Genomic DNA, 23,298 nt, shown 5'->3' with positions numbered 1-23,298 from the left:
CAGATGAAGCTGTGGAATTAATGGAGATGGAACACCAGATTCAAACAATTGCTCTGGGATCTTTAGTGAACCCCAGTTCAGTAACTAATCTTTGTGTCCCACATGGAGGCCTGTACATCCAGCTTGCCTTGGACCCCTCAGCAGAACCGCTTGTAAACATGCTTACAGTATTTGGGTGTTGCTTGGAAGCCTTCCAGTCAAGGAACACTGCCATCTCCATCAGCAGGGAGCCTAATAACAAAACAACCTGACCTGTCTCCTTGCATTGTTTCTGCTGAAACTAAATAGGAAAGGAAACACTGCACCAGTACATTTCAAACCTCTTGCCCAAACCAGCACTTTATGCCTCAGGACCACAGATTTCTGCCCTTCTCCTGTCCAGTTCTCACCTGCCTGCTCCATTCTTCCAGTTTCACCAGCATAGACAACATAATCTGATCCAGAGCTTCCACAAAATACAACTACCAGCCATAAAATTCATAATTGACCTCTGATGTTTACTGACCATGAAAAAACAGGAACAGCTAGTAAGTAATTTGGAGAAGGGCAGGAAGGGGACTCCCCTTACCTGAGGGAACCAATTTCTTATCTAAGCGATAAGGCCCTGACTGTGAAAGATGTTTGGGTTTTTTATCTCTTGAAATCAAGAACACTTGATGGCATTTAATGCTTTGAAGAACTGAGTCACTGGTCCATTTGCACAGGGTACCCCTTGCAGCAGCAGGGCATTCTGCTCAGAATTACAGAATCTGCCCTGATTACAACCTTTAGCCTCCACTAATGATTTCATCAACCCAAGATTTCACAAGTTAGGACACAGGGTATGAAAGAGTTGTGTTTAGCCTGCTGAAAAACAAATCAACCTGCATTAAAGAAGGGTTAAAAAATGAAATATATAAAAAGAGCCCAGAGTTAAATTCAGTGGGAGAGTTAAAACCAAATCTTTCATTCCCAGAGCACAATACCAAGGTAAGAGAACAAGGCAGTGATTTACAATAGTAACCTAACAGTAAATTCACTGACAACTTTGTACAATCAAACCACTTTAATTACCAAGCCATAAAAATCCCTTTCATTTCAAGCACTTGGAACCCCTGCCAAACCAGGGCACTATGCATCATTCCTAAGCATTTTGCTTTTACCTCAGAGCAAGAGAAAATGCACGGAGCAGACCCTTGGGTGAAGTGGTGCTGCTGCTAAAGCTGAGCTGAAGCCACAGTTTTATTCTCTCCAACAATCAAACACACAGAGAGCAGAATTTCAGCTACAGCCCTTTTAAAAGGCAAACTTAAGCAAAGCTCACCCAGACTGACTGTATTTTTAAAATTATTTTATACTTTAACAAAAGCAACACCAGTGAGGGAGGAACTGCCTGAAAAACAAATCAGCAAACACTGCTCCAAGCCTATGGCCAGCAGAGTCCTTTCTTGCAAACAACCCACTTAATAAACATCCCTGATCTTCAAATTACCTTCTCAGAGCTCCATGAAAACATGCAGGTTTTGTCTATATCAAAGCTAAAAATAATCCCTGACCATGAACAGTAAAATAGAAGACAAAGGCCCCAGGATGCTTTCTTCTTCAGAAGGATGGTGATATACTGGTAAATAATAAATCTAAATTCAGAAGTTTGGGATGCTAATTTGTTACTGACTTTTAGTAGTTACCTAAGAGGATCTGAAGCTAACTCTGCCTTACATAAACTTCTACCAGTTCCATACAATATGGAGCTAGGTTGTAGCTGCTGCCTGGGCAGCTGTCTACACAAGGAATGTCCAGACGTTCTCTGGGGCTTTTGCATGGTTGCTCACTGAATGACCTGACATGGAGCTGGGTGAAGCTTCTTGTCCTAAATAGTTTGAAAATCCAGGTCATCTGTAACCTCCTGAAATCAGGAGTTTTGTTCCCCTCTTCCCCAGTATACACAGGGATGAAACCTTTCTGCAGAGGAATTTCATGTCTCAAATGTAATCATTCCATGGTACTGCAAATTGTAAGAGCAACAGCTCTTGCACAGTTTGATTTGCTAAATCTGGGTGAATGGCACTGGAGAAGCAGCAATAACTAGGACAAAAAAGGGACTCTCTTCATTTGAAGCCATTTTAGAAGTACATAAATATTTTATGTACTTATCCCTTTCCCTACTTTGTCCTATGCTCCCACTTCCAAAAATCATGTTAGAAGAATAAATGTAGAAAAGGTAATCAAGGAAAAGCAAGTGGAAAGGTTTAGGCTGCACAGAAAGCAAGGCAAACGACTTCTAAACACAGCAAAGCCTAACCCATCATACCTGGCCTGCACAACACCAACACAGGTGAATGGAGAAGTTCAATATTCTGCCCTTCTCAACCCATTTTGAAACCATTTCAGGTCTAGAAGCTTGAAAACTGCTGCAGACAAGACACCTGAGTATTCAAACCACAGACATTCATCAGCTTGCTTTGCTTTGGTAGAAGACAACTTGCCATGATAAAACTGTACTGCAAACTGTGACCACTGCAATCCACCCACAACCCTGTGAATAGTAGGAGTGGGGTTTCATGGGTTCTAAGACTCCTACTAGTAAAGAAATAGAAGCAAGTATGAGAGCAACTGGAAGAGGATGTTGAACACCATTCCTTAAGATAGCTGCAAAAAAATGGTGGAGACAAGGAGAGTCCTGCAAACTTGTTTCTGGAGCGAGACTTAGCACTGCTGCTTGCTTCCTGAGACCCTCCCATTCCTTTTCACTCTGCTTCCTGCACTTCAGTGCAGATGTATTTCTGGGGTTTATTTCTTTCTTAGGTTGCCTGTGGTTTCTCAGGTGATAACAGGGTATTAGGCACTGCTAACAGGAAAGCTTGGTTTCAGTTCTTTATAACAATTTGTTTTTCTAAGAACCTGATTCTCTAGGTCTTCATAATATTAAAATAATAATGTGGTATAAGGATGTGTGTGTGGTGGGGTTCAGATTATTGACAGGTGTCAGTGTGGTTAGTGTCTCCAGAAAGGTCAGCTCCATTAGGGACACTGAGTGTGTTGTCAGCAGGTTTATCTGCAGCATTGTTCTTGTCTGTTTGGCCCCTTGCTTTCCCAGTATGTAAAGTTGCTGAACTCCACCCACAACGGTCTGTCTTTACCTCTGCACTAGGATGTTTCTGCCATTGACTCCTAGAAGCCCAACTTCTACAGTAGCCAACTCAATCATGAAGTGAGAGGGGCGAGGAGATCACTAGCCTGGAGTTTCTGGAGGTTAGGCTCCATACAAAAGGCCATTGGCTTTCTTACATTCTCTAAAAGGTGAGCAGCCTCAAAGACAGATTTTAGAAGCAACTTTGTAAACTCTGAAACTGTCTGGCATAGGTCAAACTGTATTTCCAAAGAGCATACTGTGCACTACTTAACTGATACCATGGCCTAGGGTGTTCTGTAATCTGCAAGCACAAAAGCCTCAGTGGCCATGACTGGAAAAACACTGAAAGCACAACTAAGTTATAGAGCAGTCTTCAGGCAAGATGTTGTATAATAGTCTCATTGTAAGGGCTTCACAAACTAAATGTGCTTTATAAGAGGTTGCACAGATGTTTTGTCTAGGGACTTCCACCCACCATTATATGTAGTAAGAAAAATTAAATTAGTTGTAATATTACCAACTTATCCAAGAGTTATCAACCAACAGTACATGATAATGCCCTAAGGTACTTTCAGTCTGGCTTTACAACTCAGTTATGATCTCAGAGCTGATTGTAAAGTTGGGAGTGCTAACTTAAAAGCAGACTGTAGCAGATGAGGTTCAGCTAATCAATCTCTGAACAGATCTAGAACAGCATTGGAATGTTGTTGTTTACATAGAGCTACAGATTTTAACTACTGCTGGAGACTTTTTAACAAGTGTTTGCAACTGGAATACATTTGCTATTTTGCTTTAAAGTTTGTGTTATCAAATACCTCATGCTTTGCTATTTTAAATAGAACAATAAAATAACTGCTGGTTATCATCTCCTAGTGTTGCTCTTTAGTCAACTAAACCAGTTGAAATAAGAAAGTTACCACAGTTAGCCACAGAAGAGGCTTCAGAACCTGCAGTGCTAAACAACACAGCTTTTAAGGCCTGATGTAAAAGACAAAGCCTTTGCTATACATAGGGCTGCAAAGTGTTAGGACTAAAGCAGGCCAGGTGGCCAACTGTACATGCTCACTTGCATCTATCTGTACTTACTTGTTGGTCAAGAAAGTGAAACAGATCCAAGCTCCTGTGCATACCTTTTAATATTCTTTATGCTACTTAGTGCTGCTGTTTTAAATCCCTGACAGTCTGCACAATCAATTTGATAAACAAGGCCATTCAACTGCACGCTGAGCAAATACTGATTAACACGTAGAGCTAAGGCTGGAGGTGGCACTCACCAGCTTCACGCAGATGATGAAGGGTGGAGTTGCATCTCTGAAGTGACATACAGGAATCTTTGGTTTTGGTCTCTCCTGTGGGAAAAAGCAGCAGACTTCAGTAGAGAGGCACTCACTGTTACCTGTTAGCTTTTTTTTTTAGGAGCTACCAGAAGGAGACAAAATTATTTTCAGACCTCACGCTAAAGAGCCCAGCTGGTTGCATGCTCATTGGTTTGACAGTAGACTCAAGCACCCTCTGTGTTCTTGCCATAACCTGTCAGCAGAGTTATGTTTCTTTGAATTAAGTTACATGTTACACCAGACCTGAATTAAGAGCCTTCTGCTGTTGAAAGGAGGTAGTCTCACTCCTCTCCTCCACTGCTTCCTCCTCACCTACAAGCTAAAGCTCTTTCCCAAACCATTCTGTCTTTGATCTGACTGCAGGTTATGCTGCTTTAATAACCTGCCCCATCAAAAATGTTGTTTTCTTGGTTTTGGAAGATTACTTTTCTAGTACCTTATTGAGCTGCATCAGCTGCTGTGCCATCAGAGAGACATCACACAGCAGGCACAATAGTGTATAAAAAGAGGAGAATCTTTCCCTCACAGTGGGAACTGTTAAATACCATATGCTCAACTAGGACTTCATGGATCCAAGCTGCAGAATTTTCTAAGCATTCCCAACAGGTTACAGCACAATCTTTAGACTGGTCTGAGAAGATGGGTCCCAGGATCTATAACAATTAGCTGCCAGTATTACTGTGCTGGTAGTTAGTGAGTCCTCATTACTGCAGGTCAAAATCCTGAACTCAAATTGCTTTCATGCAGCTAAAGGCACTCATTAGCTTCCCAGTACAGAATCTGACTTGACAGTTACCCTGGTCTAACCACAAGCTGTATCTGAAGTCTCTCTCCTCTCCCTCTCCCCCTCTTTTTGAGTCCTGCTCCCATCAAATCTAGGGATCACACAGCCCCAGGGTAATTTGATTCACAAGATAATTTGCTGTAAAACTTTTCTTTTGAGGGTTTCCTTTCTGCCAGATCAGCTAACTGAACCAGGTCATCCTTTAGCCACAAGACTGCTAGACCCATGATAAACAAAGCGGTGGGGGTGTGTGGCTGAGGTCAGACCACCCCTGCAGTCAGATGGCGAAGCTGCAGGGCTGCACTCTCAGAGGATGGTGCTCACAGAGTCTGATCCAGTGCCCAGTGAAATCAAGAACTGTCTTCACCAACTGTTGTATGAACTAAATCTGTACAAAATATTGCTCCATCTTGAGCTAACTTGCTATCATGAAGTTAATAATGCAACATTTTTTCCTATATCATTTGGTTACTGCCATGTAAATGTCTTGCTGCTTCGTCTAGGGAATGAATTCTTGCTGCCTACAATTTTAGGCTCCAGAGGAATCTACCATTTATTTAGGTAAACTATAATATACCAATAAGTTACAACTAATCACAGCAGCTTTATTTTAACAGATATTTGGCCAAAATCTACTCCCACTTAAAAATGCTGTTAGTGAAAGCTATGTCTTGCCCCATCGTCAGAATCCGTTCAGAGTGTATTTTTGTCTTTCTAAACCGACTCCAGGAAGTCAGTCCCGTATCAGTCCCCAGCTATCTAGTCTCCTGTCACAGCCTCCTCACCAAAATGAGTTGCTATCCAGCATTTAAAATCAGTGAAGTGATCTTTCATCACATTTCCCAGACACTTCCGGATGACAGTTCAGAATGCAAGAGCACTTATAACTGACCTCAGATTCTTCGTAAGTGTAAAATCCTTTTGCTATTTTCTTCTCATCAACATCACAAAACGCAGTTACCTGGCAAAACAGAAGCAGAGCATTTCAGTGCCATTCTTAGCTGCCAGCTGGTATTTCACCTGTAGTGTATCTACGTGTGTAATGCTACAGGCATGAGAATGAACACAGGCATAGGGCAAAGCACCCAGGCTTCTCATCCAGAGCTTTAAAAAAAATCTATAAAATCCTTTCCAGGTGTATCTTAAATGAACAAATTCTGCAGCTGTGTGAGAGCACATTTTGGTTTTAGGAACATGAGAACAGATGATCTAAGCTATTGACTGTGTAAGAGAAAACACCTATGAGATCATCAACTTCACACTGCAGCAACAAATACACTAACACACACCAGAGACTCCTCATTTTGGCACTTCCACAAAACACCTTAAGATGAGATAATACAAACCTTCCTCTTTCTGCCCACTCCAAGCATAACATCTACCAGCAGATACATCAGTAGAGCTCTGCTGCACTATTGCTTTGGCTGCTCTGGTAATGCTACCCTCGATTCTAGGCCAAAATACACCAAGTATGGGAATTTCTGTGGTTCTGGACTTTCTATTTTTCAATTGAAATGTTCAGCAGATTTGGTGTTTAAACACATATAATTACTGCTTCATTTGGGTTTTCTTACTGTAGTTATAGGAAGCATGATTTGCAGCCCTAGATGCCAAGTATTTCAGATGGATTTTGTATTTGCATTCCTCATAAATATGCAGGCAGGATAAATGTCTGTGATCCAAAATACACAGTGGCCTCATTTTTGAAGCATTAGGTTGCCAGTAATATCTTGGAAGACTTTTACAATAAACATAGCTGTGTTTTCCTGACTTCTATTCATATTATCTACACAGAACTCTTACACTGAAGCAGAACAGTTGAGATAGTTAAGGCTGTGCAGTAATCAATTATTCTGGTGAAAGCTGGATGGCAGTTTTTCTATCTCTTTAATTGTTGCATTAAAAATTGATTAACTACACTTACTGTTGAGAAAATTTGAAAAGCCAAACAGCTGTTTATAAATTTATTAAGTTAGAGAAGGCTGCAAAAGGCTGGCTTGCTTTCTGTGCCTACAAATCTCTCTCTCACATTTTCCTCCTGTGATTAAGATAGATTTACCTAAAGTGACCTCACTCTGTTTGTGCAGAGGAAAGCACTGACGCCGGAGCACTGCTGACATAATGCTGAACTTCTGCAATCATTATTGCCACTTCATTCCCCACACAGAGTGCCACCTTTACAGCCTGAGGGCAAAACTACAGAGGAACAGAACTGGTTCCACATGATCTCAGGCAATGGCCAGTCAGACCTATGTTGTCTTGCAGCATGAAAGGTGTTTCTACATTAAAAAGATTTGGGAGGTATTTCCACTGTGCAATGGACCAGACTTGTTACCAAAATCCTTAAATACCATAGTATCAGTTCTTCCATTAAACATCAGTGGAAAAGGAATTCAAACTAAAACATCAAGGGACTACAAATATAACTAAACACCACCAACATAAAAAGCCAGCATGGAAAATGCTGCTCAGACTGGAGGGGGTGGGCAGGGATAGCCATTGGAACCACTTAGAGGCAGACATTCATACCTGGGAAATAGGTTACTTGAAAATAGACAGCAAAAGAAAGAACAGTAAGGAATCATTAACTTCTCATTTTGGGACTGTATGACTAAAGCAATGACATTACAGGCCAGCAGATCCAGACTTCTGCTTTGGATGATCCTGATGCAGGGATCACACTAAGGACACTTCCCTAGTTTCAGGCATTTTAATGGAAAGAGAAAGAACGAAGGTAAGTAGGGCAGGATACAGAATTAACTAGACATTGCACTAGGTCTTTGTGGCTGACAGTGGCTGGGATGCACAGCAGCAAACACAAGCAACTCCCTCAAGTAGAAAGGCTAAGGACGAGCATCTTTTTCTCTTCTACACAAGTTAACACACTTTACATCCTTGGCCCTGTGTCCATGACCATGCTGAAATATCAGATGGTGCGGACTGAGCACTGCAAACTGCATCCCAAGATTTCCTCTGCACGTCTTATTTATGTGTGTATAAATATATACATATACACACACATATAAATACATTATGAAGGGAAGCAAGTAGAAGTTACTGTGGAAAGGGAGGTGACTTAGCTGTAAACTTTTCATTTGTGTTAACCACCTCTAAAATTCTCCTGTATTCTGCAGATCTCAGTTCCACCACTAATATTTTGCTATCCTAAAAGCTGTGATCATTACCAACAAAACTGAGCAGGATGTCTTCAGTGTCAGCCCCACAGAGTTCTGGGAGTAAATACAATCTGATCCACTGACTTACCTTCCAGTAACTGAAGAGATTTTTTTCAGCTTCTAATATTCCTAGAGATTTTTAAATCTGAAACACCCAAACTTACGATATAAGGTGAAGTGAAATTCTATCTGCACTTGAATGTCAGTAACTGAGAAGTCAGCTGTAAGATCTGTGCTGGAAGGTATCATACTGCTCACCTTCAGCCTGTTCTAATGCACTTAACAGAAAGCCCAGACTGGTGCACAGATGGTGTTAAGAGAACCAAAGATAGTTCTTGTACCACTAGTTTGCCAGTAATCATAACACTTCCTCTCATCCTGTGCCATAACTCACACCACCAAGTGTAGACATTTCTGCAGACTGCCTTTGCCCTACTAACCCCCCAGTTCCCAGAGGATCTAGCACACAAAACTCCTGCTAGCAGCAGCTGGGGGGAAAAAAAAGAAACAAAACTTGACAGGTAAGCCTGTGACAAATTTCCCTTGGAAGAGGAAAAGGACTGTAACCTTTTTTTTCAATGGCTTCAGCCAGCTTAGATCTGATATTTACAGTATTACAAAACAGGTCAAACTTGAATGGGCAATTTTCCTGCCAGACTGTACACCACGTGGGTGGCCAGAATGTTAAGTCAACTGTTTTTCTGACACACACTATTTGTTTTCCAATTAAAGAAAATCTTTGTCTGGAGTCTAAATACAGGACTTGTGCACAGTTACATGAGCCATTTACTTCATACTGTTAGGGTAAATCCAGAGTTACCTATTAATTTTCTTGTGTTAATGGTTTGTTTCTTCTATCTTTTATGAAGACCATCTCTCCATACATGAACTACTGTCTCCCAGGGACAAACCTATGAATTATAAAGCTATAAAGCAGTCTGAAGTCGTTTCCCCCCCACTTCCTTCTAGCAAAACTTCCCTTTTGCAATGCCTGTAACAATATGACACCATTGGAGCTTAGAAAGTCCTCAGATCACACTTCAGTTTTAAGATAATAAATAATGATTAGATATTTTTGCTTTGAACATCACTTGTATGAAAATCTGCACAATTCCTAAGGAAAAAAGACTGCTCCTTTCTCTCAACTAAGACCCTGAAGAGACACTTAGGTAGCTGTGTTATACAACTATAATTCTGGCAAGTAATTTTTATATATGTGGATGGCAACATACAAAACAATGGTGTAAGGAAAAAAGGAGAAAGTTTTCTGCCTGGTAAGAAAAACTTTACATGGCTCAAAAGAGAAGATATTTACACCCCCCAAAATCTCTGCTAGGGGAAGACAAGTTTGGGGAAGATAAAAGCACTTCTCTGGCTGCCTCTTTTTAATAAACACAGCAGCTGTATGAAGGGACACACAGGCTGGGACTATCAGACCTCCCTGTGGTAAAAGGAGATTAATGGACAGCAGATTAATCCTACTGCAAACGACCAACCCAAGAAGTCAGTAAAAGTGGGCCTGGGGTGCAGCTGTAATTACCTAGCTGTGGGGGCTGTGCTGCTATTACACAAGAATTAATAGCTCGTTGCATACTTGACTTGTTTACTGTCTTGTTGGCTACTGCACAGGATGCTTCCTTACACTTCCCACTCCCCTCTGATTTCCTAATGGAAAAAAGAGATTTCATCAGCCTCATAATGTCCTTTCACAGTGAATGATCTTCACAGGATATTTTCCCTCATTTTCACCTGTGGTCTGCTTTAGGTCTGCAGTGATTAGGTACAGAAAGCAGTAATCACAGCATGTTCTCAAGATCTGTTCTAGCTGAAAGGATACAAGAGGTAAGTTTTATACGAGAGGGGAAAACTTAGTACAGTATGATAGAAAAAATGGACAACCTCTCTGGTAAATGGCCACCTGTCTCCTCTCCCTCCTCGTCACATCAATTGGTCTCAAAAATTATCTTTGAGGAAGACAACCTGCAAACTCTACAAAATCCACATGAGCAGATCCTCCCTATTGCATTCTCTCCATGTCTCATGCAGTCCTTCATTTTAAACTTCTAGTGACCTTGTTGATTGTTCTATTTATAACTCTTTCATTCAAACTTATATAAAGCCTTGGAAGCATGTTAATATACATCTCTGCAAAAGTTAAATCAGCTTTGGCCATTGCTGTCAAAACAAAGTAACTGAAAGCATTAAAATGCAAGTTTAAATGGAAACAGTTAATGACAAGCAGGACAGGAGACAGGCAGAGGCATAAACATCTTCCAGTAAACCACACGCAGAACCCTGAAACTAGCAAAGCAACTCTCCCGCACAACCTGAGTGGATTTCAGTATCAGGGTGCTGCTTTTGTTTCAGCTCCTTATCATTACAGCCATGTCAGAAGCTGTGGGTATCTTTACATTCCAAGCATGCACATGCACTCCATGACTCCATTTAAAGACACTGTTCCATTAAAGATAGCAGCCTCTTCCCTCTTTGTACATACACATAACAAAGTTGCTCAAGAGAATTTTAACACCAGAATCCAATATGCAAAATGAGCTTCTAAATAATGTGCAGACCAAAGTTTCCTTATTACACACAACATGCACCTAACAGTGGGAACTAGTTGCAAGTCCCTCATTTCTTGGGAGCAGATAACTACATCACTTCTGTAGCGTGCATGGCTCTGTACTGAGAAAAGGGACACTGCAAAAAGCACTGCACCAGCACAGAGATTTGCTTGCCATCTTTCAGCGTGAAGCATTTGCTACAGTCCAAAATAAAGCCTCTGTTTTACCCCCTGCCATTTTAGGGTGCTTTATACCTGGTGAAGCATTCAAATTTAATCTCTCCCCTTGTTCTGTAGGCTCTCTCTCACCTCAACAGCCAAGGTGGATGTAATCTTCCCCTTGTTTCTGCTTCTTTTCTTTTGTGTGTCCCCACTTCAGTCTCTCCTACTGTCATTCAGATAGTTTAGAGTAGTTAAAATGCTTCAAAACGTAACCATTTCTTGCTTTTCTGAGTGAGCTGAAGGATCATAGTTGAAGAACATATTTTGTGATGCTGCTCTTAGAAAAAAGTAAAGAGAAGCTAACAGATTATTTGAAACTGTTAACGGCCTAGGAAAAAGTGTGTAGAAAATACTTTCTTGAAGCTTTCGAGTTTGCCACTGGCAGACAAGGTTGTCATAGAGAAACTTCATGGGCTGGCTGCCTACTGGGACTGTTTTCATGCTGCTAATTAGCTGATGCTTATTTGGTCCTTTCCCCCTTCCTTTCTGTTAGATCCTTGAGCACTATTTTCAGCAATCGGAAATGGCACAAAATGTGAATGCTGAAATTCTCCTTTTAGCTGAAGTTTGATGGAGAATAAAAGAGCAGACAAGACAGCTCAGAAACCCTCCAGGCATATGTAGCATCCCCAAAACATTTGGTTTCCATCTTCAGCTGCAAATGATAGACCAGACGGATGTGTTTTAAACAAAAAAAGTTCTGTTTGACTTCATTTTTGCAGAAATGCAAATACTGAACCAGTGTCAACTGCATGAATCAAGAAGGGAACAGTCAGGAAACAGAATTTCCCTAAGAATACTGAGATCCTGGTAATTAATTCATAAAAAACTTACCGGTTGAATAATTTTTCACTGGTGTTGCTGTTTAGCAAAAATACTGAGCCTTGGATTTCTGCCTGAGCTCTTTGGGGACAAAGCATTGCTTTAATATTCACCATACAGATGTCTGAAGGAAAGGAGGGGATGTTGCTTAGGTGTCCTTTTCTCTTTTAACACAGCCATCATTCAAACTCTGACTGTTTTCCAAACAGACTAAAGTAATAATTTGGTCCTAACTAAGAACATACACAGCCTGCTGCTTCCTGGGATTGCCAAAATTTTGTTTTCTAAGGAAAAGCTGCTCAGAATGCAACGTATTTACAATTTACAAACATCCCACAAAACCCCAGGCAGTGCAAGAAACACAACTGCTTTGTTTATCCAGGGTCTAAAAGTACTACAAACATTCTTTCTCTGAAAAGATATTTTCTTATATGCCCTAATCTTGACAGTTCAAACTAATTAATTCCCTTCTTGAAGATTTAGTAAGTTTAGGTTTTTTTCAGCATTACCAAATAACACAAAGTGTATGTAACTGGTTTGGAGGGGAGTTGGGGGCACAGCAGAGAGGGAGGTGGTGGTTATTTTTTGTTCTAGGAGTATGTGTCCCAAATTTTCTATAGATACCTAGTGCCAGATCAGAAAACAACACTGCTGTGACTCCCCATGCAAACTGAAGTCAGTCTTATGACATCTAATGAAATTCTGAATCCCAATAAAAGGATGCAGCAACAGTGACATGGAGCATAGGTGGCATTTTTCAAGAGGCTAAACTGACTTAAGTATAAAACCACGTAAAATTAAGTTTAGACAGTTCAATTATACAGCTTGGATAAATTGTACAGGTTATTTTGGCAATTTTATATACATTTCAAAGAGCATTAGACCTCTAAAGATCACACTGTTCCACACAGCTAGACCTTCAGAGAAGAAAATGGTAATTGTGTTGCTGTACTACTACACATTTTGTCTTATGGGGCTTTAAGAATTTCTTTGAAAGGTGTCTGTTTTACATAATTGATGAATTCATATCCCAAGGCCTCCATTTACAAGACAACATTAGATTCTACTTCTAGATACAAAACTGTGCTGCTTCTCTAGTGTTCTCATCATTAACAGAACATACAAAAGCTTAAATCTTGTTAAGGGCAAGACAGAAAAAGTATTTTATTGTTTTTTTTAGGGTTGGAAAGGATGAAGCAGCAACTATTTACAACCTTTGTTCACATGGGATTTTAAAGTTTCTGGCAAGAGTTGAAGATTAGTCAGAAAAAACCTGAAGAATGTGTAAGTGTAATGTGGAGTTTAACTACACTTCTTTTACTACTATTGGTTTGGAATAAAATGAAAACCTCTAGAAATTACCTACTGAAAAGTCTAATTTCTCTTCTGAAACTCCAGCAGCATAATCCTTTGATTAGCACCTGGAGAAGTGACATGTTTTAACTACTTCTACAGCCTCTTGCCAACCACTTACTGGGAAAAATTGGTACATTATTTAAGCTTCAGTTCTAATGGAGGTGGACAGACTTGGGATCTCACTTTTGGAAAGGCTAGGGAGTTACAATGGCATGCATAAGGAACCTGAATAACTACATCAATCTAGTACTTCATTTGCTACAGATAGTTCTAATGTATCAGAAATTAGCTATCTAAAAACTAGACTTCTACTCTCACTTAGTATGATATAAACAATTTTCTATTTATCTTCACTGGTTCTGAATACTTCTGAAAGCATGTCAGACAGCAGGTAAGTTTGATTACTCTGTATAAGGTATTAAGGATCAGTAGCTTTCTACAGTACATTTGCAAAATGAGTCACATTTGGCAAGTGCAATTGCATCTGGCACATGGAACTGGCTCAATGTGTCTGCTGGAGCATCCAGTAATCAATGGGTTAGTGCTCAGTGCAATATATCAATATCAACTAAAACTGGAATACGTGCAATTGTAACCTTATCAGAAGCAAAACAGCATCACAGGCTGCAACACTGCCAAAGCAAACGTTAAGCAAAGGTCAGCTGGAATGAACAGCAAGAGCCAAGCCAGTTAATGAGAACCATGTTGATGGTGCTAGCATACTGGGGAGCGAAGCCTGGCTTTACTGAAGGAGAGGCAGGCTTTCGTTCTTTGGCAGAAAAATAGCAAAAGCCCACCAACACCATTTTTCTCTTGCATTTTTTATCATTTCTGCAATGACATATTCAAATTATCATTGTGTTTGCTGAAGAAGATGTGAAGTCCTAAATGAGTCACCTATAGAAGTAGGTGGCAAATGCAACCCAAAGCTAGAGAGGTGTTCTATCTTAATAGCAATCTCTATTTTGGCTTGGCACAAAAAGGGCTAAAAATCAAAACAAAGCAAAAGAACTCCAAACCAACCCAACACCTAAGACTGCTACAAACCCAACACAATGCCTTTTCCTAGAGCATCTCAAAAAGCTACCAGCCAAGTTGCCATCTCTTCCCTTGGAACTGATATTCTCATAGTTTTGCAGACAGACAAGTGCAATGGCTGCTGATGAGTCAGTGGAGTTCCACTAAGTGCTCTGCAAAATACAGAGAAGGTTCTCAGAAACACCCTGAAGTCATGTGCATGCTTGCACTGCATGACCAAGATAACTCAATACATTTAATAACAGTTCTGTCCTCTTTGAATGAGTTAACTGACTGGAAGCACACATTTAATCATCTTTCTTTATACAGTCTACCCACTGCCACATGATGGCAGTGAAAGGGGGGTGGCCATGGTGTATCAAGTAGGAAATTCAGGCTGAGTTCTTGCTTTGGTTAGTTTACTGTATGAGCATCTCCCACATCTGTTCAGTCATTCCAGCTAAGAGTATATGCATTTCTTCTATTTTTTGTGTGTGTGTGGTCTGAGAGCTACAACATTAATCACATTTATAGGTATTTGTCATCTTGTCTTCCTATCCATACTTTTAAGAAAGAAAACACATTAGGTAATAAAATGAATGTTCTGTGGCTCTTGATAAGAAACTGCCATTTGACATTAGCCCTAAAGCCTTTATCTAACCAAAAGTTCTTATGCACAAGAAAATGCTATAAAAGTAAGATATTTAAACTCACAGACAAATCTCTCCTGAGAATCATTTTCAACTGGTTATAAATGGAATGAGACAGCCGTGTACAATAGTTTCTACTCCTTTGTTCACCCAACCCATAGTTTTAAACAATCTGGCTTCTCAAAGGGAGCTGCAGCACAACCGCTCCTCGTGATGTAAACCAGGCTGATCAGAGTCCAATAGGGTTTAGGTCCAGCACCCATGTAGCAACTGGGCAAATATTATACCTGCATGAAGAATCCTCAGCAAGGTGGTTTAGTATTGTATCATCCAAATAAGACTACTTCTGCTCACCTGGGGTACCTGGTTAGTAGAGGGTTAGTTACACAGCAGCAGGCATTCAACAATATATAGTGTCAGACACATTGCTGTGCTCAGTTACCAGCAAGCAGAGACGTAGGTGCTTATGTTGCACCACATACACACTGTGCACTCTAAATAGGCAAGTGTAATATGTAAGCAATGTAGCATTGTCAAAGAAGAATATGTAGAATGTTGAGAATTTCCCCAATTTACATAAATGATCAACTTAGTACCTGGGGACAAAATATTGCATGAGAATTTTGCTACATTATGTTAAAAGCAGCTAGGAAGCACATGGAAGAGAAGCAAATGGGTTTGTGCAGATGTTACCACTCTTAGGAGCTCACCTTTTTCTGATTCGCTGGAGACAAACTTCTGTAGAGCTTCTTGCCTTGCTTGCCAGCATTCCAAATAGTGAATGATGTCCAGGAGCTCAAGACTCTGTCTTCAAGAAACCTGACTCGGTGATTCCAGATCGTTTCCCTGGAAAGTTAGGACAAAGGTAGATTTTGACCCCTAAAGCCTTTGGCATTTTTATGTACCTATGTATGCATGTGTGCATTTTCACACACACAGAAACATGACTAAACTAATTCAGACATGATAGGGGAGGGAAAAAAAGAAAAAACCACGCAAAGAAATCACACCTCTTTGTGGGTACTGAGGTTAGTGAGCATCCTAATCTGTTCCCAAAAGTTTGTTAGCAAACTTTTCTAATACTTTAATGACCGGAATTTGTTTTGGTATATGTGTTGTTGCTTCACAGCCCTGAATTATGGTCTGAAAAAGCATACAACTCTCATCACACTAAGACATATGGATTCTTGCTGGGGTTGTTGGTTGGCTCCAGAGCCCAGCATGCCATTTTTGAGCACAGCCAAATCCTGCTTAGCACTTCATCATTGATGGTGGCGTGATAACTTGGGAAGAACTTCACACACATACCGAAGAAGAACAGCTACTCCATATTACATTTCCGTGCTGTATCAAGAACTACAGCTGTGTACCCCCACTTCAACTAATGGAGGGGGGAAAACAGGTCTTGATTTGATTGCAAATCTCTTCTAATGCAAATGCAAGCTGCATTCTTGCTGCAAAGCTTTAGCTGCTGCTGGCATCCTTTGACACTTGCTTTTTTTCCATGTTCATTAGAGCATTCTATATTCCCAGAAGAAAAGTTAAAAGAAAGAAATATGAAGGTCAAATATTTTTCCAGGATCAATTTACTGGAAATTTTAGAGCTTCTAAAAAGGAAGATTATTGCTTTACATGTAAATGGAAAGGTTTTAAACCGGATTTTACTTTGAAATGCAACTTCAGAAGGGTAACACTGTATTGCATTCCAAAGGGGCTGCAGAATCTGTTCCGTTGCCTTGAGTGACACAGGCAAGTTTCTTTTCCACTTGAGTTTCAACATTAAGAAAGTTAAAGAAAAAACAGGCTAGCTTACAAGGCAGAAAAAGGATTATCAACCAAACTCCAGTTGTATGTCACACTGGAATCTACTTCCAGGCTCACAGAAAATGTTTCTAATTGTGCCGGAGAAGTCCTTGCACATTCCATATTGGTCACTTCCAAACAATTATGCACTTGCTGTCTAGGTAACGGGTGCCTCTGTCCTATAGAAGTCCCTACAGAGGTAAAATTCAAGCAGACCAAATCTTGTTGGTATCACCCACAAACATGCCAGACAGAAGCAGATTTACTGACCTAATCTTAGCTATGAATATTACATTGAAAAATCCACATGGGGCAAGCATGCAAGAGAATTGAACACAGAAATAAAAGGACGTGAAAGTTACTAACTCCAAATTGAACTGCTTTTCAATGACAAGAATTTTGTCAGGCAGCTGCATTTAAGCACCAATAACTGGTCTGTTTAAATGCCTATTTTGGGTTGTGAAAATAAAGCCTGTGTCACCAGCTCTTGTGAGTTTTTGCCTGCATCACTTTGAGGCATTCAGATGAAAACACTCACAAAAGAGTTTTTAAAGTGGCATCCCCATATTGTGTGTGCCCTTTTTAATGAAAACTTAAGAGTTCTGTCAAAACACTTGGCAGTGATGAGTTAAATTTTTACCAGTGCAAGCCAAGAGCATCAGATAAATAGAGACTTGAGGAGGGAATTTGTGACTAAGCTTTAGAATGACCACCTCAGACAACCTCTGTAGAAAGGTGCCCTGCACAAACCACCTCTCACGCTGAAGCCAAAGGGAGGAGCATCAAAAGAGAGAGTTTCAGTTATCCCCTTCAGGTTTCCGGTTCACCTAATTTGCCAAACATTTTGATGTTTCCAGCACAGATAACTGGGATTCCTGCCTTCAGGGATAAGGGAATGCCATTTTCCCACCCTTCCAGAGTCAGTGCAGGTGCAACAGGCAGGAAGGGTAGCAACATGCAAAGGATGATTAAAGAGAATGCCTGAAACTACCCAGAAGCTGTACAAACCACTACCCAGAGATGATTCTCACAGCTATATTGAGATTTTTGCATTATTACATATTCATAGCCACCAGCAAAAACTAAGAGGTATCATCCCAAATCAAAGCTGCTTTTACTACCTGTGTCAGAAAGGATTAAAGTAAGCTGGTTTGCAGCAGCCTTCAGTATCATTACTTAGCCCATATTCAGCTAACAAATTCTTCTGACTGTAGAAGTTTGTTACCATGCACTAACACTTCAACTTGACCCAGATTCTTGGAGAATGCGAGTTTCCCCACTTCTGTCATTTTCTTGTCACTTCTTTACAAAATAAATGTTACAGGTATACATTTTTCTATTTGGCAAACCATTCTCAAGGCTTTCAGGATTTTCCTAAGATCTCACTTGCCATGGCTCCTCAATTCTCATCAGTTACATAGTCTGGAAGGAAGAAAAGGAGTCAAAATTCTGCAGGAGTGAAACGAGGGTATTCATGCTGCGGGTGAGAATGACTATGAAGTGTGTTCCTCAGGCCCAAGTAGTTATTACCATACCATCCACCCAAGGAACATAACAATGGAGCTCTGTTAAAAAGTGTGGTGACCTACTGACTGAATACAGGAGTCAAGAAACATCTGCTCCACTCCTATTTTTAAATGAAAGATAATGTGACAATAAAAGCTATATGATTTAGTGCCTGAGCTCAGTTAAACCTCACCATATAGTTTGACTGCCTTTCCCCTCCTTCCCCCAGTGAGGCTGCCTAAGTGAATCTACAGAGCAGACAGATGTGCAAGTGCTTGAGAAATACACAAGTACAAGCCCAATATCCAAAGGAGTACTGGAATTTTGGGTATTGATTACCATCCATAGTAATGCTATAAATCCATACACCTGATCTTTTCCATAGACATTGGTCCTGCATGCTACTCGGGTAACACCAGACGGGATGAGGAGTTCTTAAGTGAATGGCCTCTGCCAGCAGCTTTTTATTCATGGCAGGATTAGAGAGTTCTGTATTATAGGTGAATCTCACTTGATAGATAATCAAAAAATGGAAAACCAGCGAACTTTTCAATCCCAGTGAGAGCTGAAGGAACAGATTCTTTAAAGCTAGTCCTGCACACAGAATTCAAGATCCTTACAATCAGAAGTGAATCCCATTTGAACCTTGACCATACTGACAAATAAACTGATTTTTTTTTTCCTCATTGTTGTTCTGTTGAACTTCATGTGAACTTATTAATTGCTGGACTATATCACCCCATGGAGTTATTACATTTACACTGTTAATAGGTTCTATTAATGTCCGAGTTCATCTTCAGGTCAGGGGTCATTAACTCAGGCATGGCTTGCATTGTGGCCTATTTTTCATGAAAGGCTTATTAAGAAAGACAGAAACTATCAATGTTAATGCCATTTACTTTTCAAGAATCTAATGAGGTCATTAGTTTCCGTGTTTAATTGAAGTGCCAAATGAAAGAAGAGGAGATAAAAATGCAGTTGACCTCATCTTTGCTGTGGTTGCACAGGAACACGTTACGCTACTCCTCTCTCCTGCCTATTTTTGGATGCATGTTTTTGCAGGAAATGAAGCAGGCATTCCAGAGCTCATCAGCTACAAGCCCCATGCCTCAGACAACCTCTACAACAACCAAATGTGTGTCTCAGACCAAGTGCCTGTTCTCCTTCGCTTAGATGACACTGGAAGCTTCTAGTGCCTGAGACCAGATGGTTTCAATAGATGACCTCATTTGGTGATTTTGCAGAACAAGCTCTTACAGCGTAAGACTTGCTCTGAATACACAGCACACAAACTGAAAGTACACTGCACATTTTCTGCAGAAAATGGCATCACCTGAATCTCAGCTGGAAGGTACAAACCTTGTTTTCTGTGTATATTAAATTTCTCTTGACCAAGAGCTTGTAGCTTGCTGCAAAGGTTAGCTACCTGTCCCAACTGCCTGTCCTCGAGACCAACGCTACCTCATGACAAATAAAATGTTTTATTGCTCAGCTTGTTCCAAGCTGACACTCACCTTGCAATGAGCTACATTGTTTTATACACAGTTCCCTTTTCTCCCCTTTGGCATATTACAATGTTTTCATTATACACCAAACTTTCTTACTCCAATACTTTTCATTATAAAGCCAACTTTGATATTGTAGCAAATCAGTGTAATGTAGCTATGTAGCACAAAGCACACACAGCCCTAGGACAAGCTGTAATGTAAGATAAAATGATTTTGATGTAAGAGATACAATATGTGGGACTCTGTGTTGTAAATTCCTTGCTGAAGTTTCTCAAACCTTGTAATGCTCATTCACATTTAGCAGGCATCCATCACAAATTTTAGACTGAGTTCCAATGAGAACGTTTACATTTCTGTATGCACCTAATGAAACCTAAATATAGACACTGTACTTCGTTCTGGTTCTGTCACACATCCAAAACATTTAATAAAGCAGTCTGATGCCTCCAGGGAAAGGAAGAATGTAAATAAGATTCTGTTTCCTGCTTCACAGATACTTTCACCTCTAGATATTTCTTCCAGAAGGATACTAATCATAGGAAATGACCCAAAAAGCATTAGTGTTTACAGTTGTACAGGCTAAATAAAAAGAACTAAGTGTCGCTTGCCAAGTAGCTTTATGAATATTTTAGGAAGTTTGAAAATGCAAAATCAGGCATTTTTTCCCCCAAATGGTAATGAAAGACACTCATCTAAACTAAAAACAGCCCATAATAAGCCACAAGTGACTGTTACCTTTGCTGAAAATGCTGAATCATGCAGCTTTGTATTGTAGAAAACAAGTCCTATTAACCAGTTCTAATTTTTTAAGACTGAAACTAGGCATATACTGTTAAAAAAAAACAAAAAAAAAAAACAAAAACAAAAACAAATCAGCTTTCCTACAAGCACCATTTTGACTGCAGCCAAGGTATTCACTTGCTTGGTGACTTAACAGCTTCCCAATCGAGGTCTAGGCTAACTCCGAAAATTCAAAGGCAACATAAGCCAGTGGCAAAAGGCCACAGAAAATTGCTCAAACAAAACACACCATTAGAAAAAGAGACTTCTGGAGAATGTAGAACACACATTAAAATAAGGTGGGGTGACCAAGAGGCAAATTAGGAAAGACCCATTTTAAATGAACTTAAACCTTTGTGATGAATCCATTGATGTCGCTGCTCAAAGTGCACCTCAACCTTTAGAAACAAAGGCTGGCCAACTCTTCACGGCTTAGGCAACAAAGAGGAGAACAGGCCAGCACAAAGAGATGTTACACAACCTCATATTTGAAAATTTGCACAAAATAGTATTAGCAGTAGTACCAACAAAAAGCCAACAGGAAGAGTGGCTAGCCTGACTTCTTAGAATGAAACAGGGCAGGCGTCAATTTGGACATGCAAGTTGCACATCTGAAAGAGCTTTACAATATTTCCACATTCTCTCAGCATGTTGTAACTCAGGGTGCTTGTGCCACACAACCTTGTAGATCTGAATAAGCAACAGCTTGCAGTAAATTCAAAACAAACTCATTTCCAAGAATAAGATGTTTTCCCACAGATACAAGCACTGTGCTTCCAAGAGCTGTAGCAGCTCACGAGGCATGGATGAGAAGTTTGTAACTGACAAAATGATCACATACTGTAAGAGAAAACAAACCCTTGAACACCAGTGAAAGGGAAAATCATTTACCTCTGATTTGTTTCCAAAATCCAAATCATATCTTCCACTTGCTCGAAATGACTGTTTCAGACTTAAATGATTTTATGTACTTAGGCAACCATATAAATGTATTTATAAAGCTCTCCAGTGACATTAACCAGGAGCATGATATTTATGCTAGAATACTATAGTATTTGCAGTAAAACAATAATATGGTGATATACAACTAAAATACCCATAAAAATGTTTAGTTTTACTAGTTATTTCTACAAAGCCACACAAATAAGACTGCCTAAAAAGTGTATTTATATCATTAATCAGTAAGAAAGCAGCTTACTTAATTACCATTGTGATTCTGCTGTGGGACTCCTAACGGACAATAAAACTCACATAACTTTTCATTAATGTCAATGCATAAGAGAAAGTAACAACTTTGGCTCAGCTTGCAGGACTTCTGAGCACGAAGAATGCCTTCCCTGCGCAAAATGAGCATGTAGAGGAATCAGTAACTGACTATTTAATGCTGTCTTTAAGGGCAGAGCAGCACTCTAAAAGCAGTAGGCAACAGCATACAAGGAAGCACCTGAGATAATTACTCCTAAACATCCTCAGGTATTTTTCAAACCTCATTATCTGATTAAGATGGTTTAGACTTTTTAAAATAGCAAAGTAATATATGTAAATGCAGCACATTATCAGATTAAAGGTTTAGGGTTGGTTTTGGTTTTGTTGGTTGGGGTTTTTTTCTTTTTCAAAAGAAGGTTTTAGTTGGTATTACAAGTTTCTGTTTACTGTTTCAAAATCAAGACTGTTTGATAATGAAGCTTTAAAATTCATAAATTATCTTTTACATTACGGTTCACATGGCAAAAGCATATGAGAATCAAAACCACACCTATTAAAAATTCTAATTAAATCCCCCAATAAAATTTCACCACTGGGATTTATTTCAAATATATTCTTACAATCATGTTCAAACTGTTGAAGAAATTACTGCTTCACGTCTCACTTTTACCATACATAATCACATAAAGCATTCATAATCTGCTTTTAGGGTAAGAAACTTAGATGTTCTAGATAACCAAAGAGGTTATTCAGGCAAAATTATGAGATCTTACAGTTACAGTCTGGAATGGTAATTGGAAGTTGAGAACACAGTACTGCTGTAACAGTCCCCAAAATGCTTTATTGCTCCTACAGTTACTATCATGAAAATACTTCAGAAACACTTTCAAAGACAAAGCTTTTAAAAAATATTTTAAGTATTTTTTAATGTCTGTCAAATACTGACAAATCTCATGCCTCACTAAATCATGAGCACTGAAACATGGGCAGCAGTAGTATCTGAATCAAAGATTTCAGTTCATAATTGCAGTTCCAGCATTACAGGTTGCTACTCCAAAGCAAATTATTAGCAAGAACAAATATAAATCTAAGCTTCCTCCACCAAAAAAGAATGCTACCACCATGTGTCATGCTTAAAATACACAAACTAACAATTAAAACACAACTAGCTAATTATTCTGTTGTGTGATGTCTTCAAGATTGGGTATCTTTGCTGCCAATCATCCAACATTAAGTTAAGTTCCACCAAAGAAATGCAACTTACTCGAGGATGGAATGAGTTGCAGCCTGGGGATGGTAACGGTACAGCAGGAGGCAATGGTTTACTCGAAAGACTTCACCACCCTTTTGGAGATGTTTATAAAAAAACAACAAATCTTCTGGAACACCCTGGAAGAGAAGCAGGTATTTCAAACCAGGAAGCAACTGGTATTCAGAGTTACAACCAAAGACGCTT

At 39.7% G+C, this 23,298-nt stretch overlaps 1 protein-coding gene across 1 annotated transcript in view; it reads right to left on the bottom strand.

The window, feature by feature from the left end:
• B3GNTL1 (UDP-GlcNAc:betaGal beta-1,3-N-acetylglucosaminyltransferase like 1) overlaps positions 1-23,298 on the bottom strand; it is a 114,426-nt gene that overhangs the window by 3,375 nt on the left and 87,753 nt on the right. Inside the window, exons 8-11 of the mRNA XM_054170983.1 lie at positions 23,107-23,231; positions 15,750-15,885; positions 6,126-6,194; positions 4,387-4,461 (exon numbers count right to left, since the gene is read on the bottom strand). Of these exons, the coding sequence (XP_054026958.1) occupies positions 4,387-4,461; positions 6,126-6,194; positions 15,750-15,885; positions 23,107-23,231 (405 nt within the window). The remainder of the gene's footprint in view (positions 1-4,386; positions 4,462-6,125; positions 6,195-15,749; positions 15,886-23,106; positions 23,232-23,298) is intronic.

Source organism: Dryobates pubescens, chromosome 20 (assembly GCF_014839835.1).
Source record: "Dryobates pubescens isolate bDryPub1 chromosome 20, bDryPub1.pri, whole genome shotgun sequence".
Taxonomy (NCBI): domain Eukaryota; kingdom Metazoa; phylum Chordata; class Aves; order Piciformes; family Picidae; genus Dryobates; species Dryobates pubescens.
Note: the sequence above shows the minus strand (reverse complement) of the source record. Positions and strands in the feature narration are given on the sequence as shown.